This window comes from Montipora capricornis, chromosome 10 (assembly GCF_036669925.1).
Source record: "Montipora capricornis isolate CH-2021 chromosome 10, ASM3666992v2, whole genome shotgun sequence".
In the NCBI taxonomy this organism is placed as follows: domain Eukaryota; kingdom Metazoa; phylum Cnidaria; class Anthozoa; order Scleractinia; family Acroporidae; genus Montipora; species Montipora capricornis.
This window is the reverse complement of record NC_090892.1, coordinates 18185086-18191887: the sequence shown is the minus strand read 5'-3', so window position 1 is coordinate 18191887 and position 6802 is coordinate 18185086. Positions and strand designations below refer to the sequence as shown.

At 42.1% G+C, this 6802-nt stretch overlaps 1 protein-coding gene across 3 annotated transcripts in view; it reads left to right on the top strand.

The window, feature by feature from the left end:
* The window catches only part of LOC138022194 (uncharacterized protein PF3D7_1120000-like), an 8751-nt gene extending 6316 nt beyond the window's left edge, over positions 1-2435 (top strand). For all 3 annotated transcript variants that reach the window (XM_068869227.1, XM_068869228.1, XM_068869230.1), the window contains one exon: positions 1061-2435. In XM_068869227.1, the coding sequence (XP_068725328.1) occupies positions 1061-1563 (503 nt within the window). In that variant the 3' untranslated portion in view covers positions 1564-2435. The remainder of the gene's footprint in view (positions 1-1060) is intronic.
* The last annotated feature ends 4367 nt before the right edge of the window (positions 2436-6802 follow it).

The window sequence follows — 6802 nt, the reverse complement described above, 5'->3', positions numbered from 1 at the left end:
GGTTTAGTTAGTTCGAAACCACCGGGAAACGAATATTTCATGCAATTCCTCGTATAGTCACCTATATTAAATTTACTCAGTTTTCCACTCGATTGACATCAAACCAGAAAAAGCAGGCATAGTGATTCAAATATATAAGCTTGTTCAGTCATATTTGCCGAACAGGAGACTCGATCGATGGGTCGAAGCTCTGACCTGTTATTCCTTCGCTGAGATTTCACTTCTTGATTTATCATGTTTAGTACACGTTATGTTTAAGATAAGTGTTTCTTTCTTGAATATATGATGTCTAGTACTATTTTGCGAACATTTAAAGTCCAATTGTTGGACAAAACAAGGGTGCCACCTTATTCTAAATTGAAGCGTTCAAAAGTAGTTAGCAGCAATAGTTAAGCCCGCCCCGTGTGCGGTGGGCTTTAGAGCTTAGTTAGTGGTCAGACTTGTTGAACGTTGAGTTGAAGTTGAAAGTTGATTACAGCTGAACAGTGTCAGTGTGCCTTAGAAGTAATCCAGAGTCTTGGTACCTTTTGCCATTAAAGGCGGGCCGCTCTACATGATGATGAAAAAATAAATGAATAAAATAAAAGACACTAGGCAAATATACAGGTCATTTGTCCACATGTAGATGTCTGCAATTCCCCGACTAAATTTTAAAATATGAGGTTTAAATTGTTCAATTTTTATCAAAATGAGATTCACTTTCGTGGTTAATGCTACCGCACGCTTAAACAGTTTGCCATAAGACCGTCTTTTTTTTTTACTTCTCAGGCTGCACTTTTAGTGATCATCTTTTTTTCTGAAGTGTGGCTGCGCGGAAGCCAAGCGAAAATGATCGATGTAAAATTGTACAAATTTCAGATAAATTTAGTTTCATTTACTGTACACTGAATTCCCTGCTGTCAACTCGTATTAAATTGTACATAGGTTTTTGACATATGGCGGCCACCGAGGGGTTAGAGCAAGAAATTTTGCAAAACCCTCTCTGAAAGAGTGTGGCCAATTTAGCTTACAACAACGTTAGTCCTGGGAGATATAACGATTTTATTGTTTCATTTTGTAGGTCATTCGGTTGCTATAAACGCGCTGAAAGATCTCAATATCAGTGAAGGTAACCTTATTTCAGCGGCAATTTTTCTGCATGAACTGGGTGAAATAAAGCAAGACGTCACTGAGCTGAGGAAAGACGTAACCGCAAATGGAAAGGCGATACTGTCTAAGTTGCAGAAACCACTCAAGGAAATAAGGGACGAGATGAAGACAATGCGAGAGAATCTGACCATCTCTGTAGATCTTTCCTATAATCTTCTGTTTGCAAAGATTTCCAAACCTCTATCTGAGATAAAGGAAGACCTTGGAACTCTGAATAAAGATCTAAGCCAGGCCCAAAGTAAAGATGACGCCTCTCTGGCTTACATAAAGAAAGAGATAAAAGACTTCAAGGAAGACTTGAAAGAAATCAAACAAAAACTGAACAGCAGAGCAACGTTAACTGAAAGTAGTTTCTTTTCTTGTGTCAATGTTATTTGTTTTCTACTTATTTCTATTTGTTTTTGCATGAATTGATCTTATGGCAAAGTGACTCGATGAAACAAACACACAAACTAACGGCCATATATCATGATCAGTACGTGCCCTGATATTTCTATTTGATCATTGGGAAAGTTTGGGAGGGTTTCAATGAGTAAGAGGAAAGACTGGCTTAGTGCATGGAAGGCCGCAGAAATTGGCTGGATTCTCCAGTTACGAGGCCAGGATTTCACCACAGGCATTCCAATGTGTATTGTTTCCAATCTTCCCTCAATTTAACACGAACATGAACTTCAGAAGAGTTAATTTTTTTGGTTGGGTTTTTGTATCGTTGGCGATAAATTTTGCAGACAAGCAGCAAATAAGGAACAGAAAAACTGAAAATAACATAGAGGAAGAATCTTTTCTCTCGGAAATTGACCAATTTGGCCTCGGTGGTTCAAAAGGTGGATAACGCTATCCACCGGTTGAATCACTATCCAGCGGATAAACACTAGCAGAACCAATTGAGTTATCCCGTGGATAGTGATCTATCCAGTGGATAACGCTATCCACCCTTCGAACAACTGGGGTCTGATGAACAGACATGTAAAAAATATAAAGATTGTCATGTGAGGAAAAAGCCGCGTGCTAGTCATCTGCGGTGACCTCAAAAATGAACTTAATTTTCGCTGTCCATTAAACTTAGCAAAAATAATTATTTTTCAAACTTTGTAATTTTAAGAACGTTTGTACAAATAACGGACTAAGAAAAGATAAAAACCCTTACCAGTATCGCTGTGTAAGCTAAACTAATCAATATTGCATACTGTATGCGTCCACAGTTGTTAAACTTAAATGTCTTTATTGCCATCATTGTGGTGTCACCGTATTTTAGAATAAAAAGAGCTACAGAAACCAAGCGCAAACACGTGTCAGGGTTTCTTTACACCATACTTAATTAGTCTCCTTTATGCGCATACATAATTAGTTCTTATGATTGACACGAAATCAACATTACACTAGATCCCCCTTTTTAAGTCATGTGTGAGGGTCTAATGAAAATATCAACATAGACAAATGTCTTAACATAGAATATCACAAATGTTAGTATAATGTCACTGTTCAGAGACCCACGTTTCCTTAACTTTTCAGGTTCGTTTGATCACTTGAGACGTGGAGATGGTAGATTGTCTTCCTTTGGACTTTCTGTCGTAGGTTCTTCTTTGGGAAGAGGTGATAAGTGGATGCGTTTCCTCCTAAGAGTTCCTTTTGGCGTCTGCCCATGGTAGAAATGGGGGGTAGCCGCTGGTCCCGTAACTGTGCCGGTTGTCTTCAAGTCCTTGATATACACTATCTCATCTGGTAGCAAGGGTGGGTTGGGTCTTGTACTGTGTCATCGGTCAAAGTCACACTTTGCTTGCTGCTTTCTCAGCGATTCCTTTTCTCCTTTTGCCCTTGGGTACATTGGGCTTGATGTTGAGTGCTTCCCCCAGTCTTTAGTGAATTGAGCAAATTCTGCTGAATCATTTTGAGGACCGTTGTGTCTTAATTTCCTCGGGTATACCCTTGTCGTGCACATACGGCTTTCCGTACTCTAACCACTTCGGATGACGTCTTCGACTTCTGCATCACACCTATTTCGACGAAGTAGTCCACGACGAGAAGATAGTCTCTTCCTTCAACTTTTCCAGAGTCGATCTGGTATAGGCGTAGTGATCAGTGGTTCTGGTGCTTGAGGGAGTTCCTTTGCACTTGGTCACTAAGTCGTGGATTTCACGGCTCAGGCTTGGCCACCATACGGATTCTCTTGCACGCGCTCTGCACTTTACTATCCCTTGGTGTCCCTCGCGGATTTTATCTAATACCTCCAGCTTTAGCGATGACGGGATGACAATGCGATTGGACTTCATGTAGATACCCTGCGCTATGGTTAGCTCTTCCCTTTCAGTTCAGTATGGCTTTATTGCGTCGTTTAGTTGGTATCGGTCAGGTTATCCTTCTTGACAGTATGTTCTAATCAAGTGAAGCTATGACCTTCGCAGTTAGGAAGGCAATTTTAGCAATTGCGTAAAGAAGCCTGAAAATTTCAGGACTTCAACGGGGTTTGAACCCGTGACCGCCCGATAGCAGTGCGACCCACTAACCCACTGAGCTATGTAGCCATTGACGTTGGGAGCTGGTCATTTGTGGGTTCCAATGTTCCCGTAAGGAATGAATCAACGATGACTTGATATATGAAATAGATCATATATGAACTGCGGATATGAAATCAAGTGAAGCTATGATCCTCGCAGTTATGAACGCAATTTTAGCAATTTCGTAAAGAAGCCTGAAAAATTCAGGACTTCACTGACGTTGGGAGTTGAAATATGATCTGTACGATTTCATATATTATTTCATCATTGCTTCATTCCTCACGGCAACATTGGAAGCCACAAATGACCAGCTCCCAACGTCAGTGGCTTCATAGCTCAGTTGGTTAGAGCGTCGCACCGGTATCGCGAAGTCATGGGTTCAAACCCTGTTGAAGTCCTGAATTTTTCAGGCTTCTTTACGCAATTACAAAAATTGCGTTCATAACTGCGAGGATCATAGCTTCACTTGATTTCATATATGCAGTCCATATATGATCCATTTCATATATCATTTCATAGTATGTTTTAATGTAGGGACAGACTTCGTCTTCATCTTGTGCGTCCTTAACTTGTTGAAACGTTTGGTCAGAAATAGGTATTCCTGCTAAGATGCTTTCGATGTAGATGTTCATCTCTTCTTGGGGTATTGTTGCGTTGGTGGCTTGCTTTGGTGGCTGCAATCTTGATAATGTGTCTCCTACGTAGAGTTGTTTCCCAGGTACATAAATTAATTCATTGATGTGGAATCTCATTAGGCGCATCCTCAGCCTTTGGATCCTCGGCGGGGTATCCGCTTGAATGCTTGGACAAAAGAGGTACGACATGCTTGTGATCAGTCTCTGCGCTGATTGACTTTCCAACGATATAATCACTGCAACGATGGCACACCCAGACTAGGGCAAGTGCCTCTTTTTCTTTCTGAGTGTATCTTGGCTCAGTTGGTGTTAATGCTCTGGATATGAATGTGACTGGTTTCCACGTGTCGTCGTGCTTTTGAAGTAGTACGGCTCCAATCCGTAGGATGAAGCGTCAGCGAATATCTTGGTTTCTCTATGAGGGTCATAGAGACTGAGTATTAGCGCACTGGCGAGAGTTTTCCTTACCTCGTCAAAGGCGGTCTGTTGGGCTGGTCCCCAGTACCATTCTGTTTCCTTCTTTGCCAAGTCTCTGATTGGCTTAGTTTTGTCGGCCAACTGTTCTGCAAACTTTCCTGGGTGATTGACCCTGCCGAGAAATGTCCTTGCTTCCTGAACGTTGTTTGGCGGCGGCAATGGTGTCTATTACAGCAGATACTACATCTGGATCTGGTCTTATTCCTTCTGGGCTAATGAATGATGTGACCTAGGAACTTGATTTACTTTGTGTCGAATTTACATTTTGCTGAGTTGAGGGTTACTCCTGCTATTGAAAGACGTCGTAGGACTTGATCAAGTAGTGCGTCATGTTGACTCTGAGTTGCTGCATGCACTAATACGTCGTCGATGTTGCAGTGCACTCCTTCTAGTCCTTCTAGTATCTGGCTCATACTCTTCTGGAACTTTTGTGATCCTGAGCTAATGCCATATGGAAGTACATTGAAGTAATAGTGATAAACGTGGCGAGGCGCCTTGATTCCTCTGACAGTTTTATCTGCCAGAAGCCCGAGTTTGCATCCAGTTTAGGTAAGTAGTTTGATTCGGTCAGCGTTCCTAGTGTGTGTTCTACCGAAGGCAGACTCGCACTTTACAGTTGGCTTTTGGAGTGACCACCATTGGCGCACACCAATCGATTGGGTCATCGATTGGGGATATCACATCCTGTTGTACCATACGTTATATTTCCTCTTTGGTTTCTTTAACAAGTGGTAATGGAACTTTTCTGGGTACTGTAATTTCATATGGCTTTGGATTCTCTTGCAGTGTGATCGTGTATTCTGCTTTCATCCTTCCCAGACCGAATGAACATTTGTGGGTGGATACTTGTCTTTGACTTTAGCTTTGTGGTCTTCTTTAGCTATGCCGTTGACGCAGTTGATCAGATTTAGGCTCTCTGCAGCGTGTCTGCCAAAGAGCAGTCTCTCTAGATCTCGAACCACGTAGATTTCATCCTCAGTCAGTACTTCTCTCATCTGTAGAAAGCTTTGTGGAATACTTGCCTAGGCATTTTATCTCATAGTTGCAAGGACCGAGCAGTAATTTGTTTGTACTTTGTAGCTCTGGTTCCACTTGAAGCTTGTGATATGTACTCTCTGGCAAGACAGTGACGTCTGCTCTACTGTAGAGTTTGAATACGATCTGTTCTTTCGCTATCTGTATGCTGGCTGTCCATACCCGGCCTTGATCCCGTTTCGACTGTGTCTATCAGGGTTACTTCACCCATGAAGTTTGAATCTGAGTCGTCTTCTCCGCCTTTTACTTCACTTACTTGACGAGAGTTTCTGCAAGCTTTAGACCAGTGTCCTTTTTTCTTACAGTTGTAGCATACAGCGGCTCGTGCTGGGCATTGCTTTGAGAGTTGTAATGTATTGATAACCTTTTAACCGGAAATAACTCTAGTTTTCATACCGGAAGTTTATAGAAATCGCGCGCTTACTTAGACTCATGGGAAATGTGAAACCATGCTCTTTTGTGTGTCATGGCGTGTAAGTGAAGTAAAGTTTACTGTTGTGTTTAGTTCAATCTGTGTGATTCGTTGGCCATCGGTGCGCAATCTTTACATTGGCGACGAGGATTCGATTCGTTTTGTGAGGTAGGGGATATTTTGGGCGTCATTTACTTAGAGGATCTGAGAATTTTGTCAGGAGGATAATAACAAGCAGTGCACCTTCGACTTCGAGTACACCTTCGACAACACAAACACAGCCAGTTACCGCGTTTGTTCCTCTTCTTGATGTGGCCAGTCTTCCTCCCTTCAACCCGAAGGAAGACCCGAACACTCTCGCCGTTCGTTGGAAGTTGTGGAAGCGCTCATTTAATTTGTATTTGGTGGCTAAAGGGATAACGAAGGATGAACAGAAAACCGCGTTGCTGTTACATACCGGAGGATTGAACTTGCAGGAACTCTACTACACGTTAGTGCCCGGAACGGATATCGTATCTTTCGCTGAGAGTATGGTGTTGCTGGATGGTTTTTTTTCGCCCCAGTTGAATGTTCCGTTCGAAAGGCATCAGTTTAGGCAA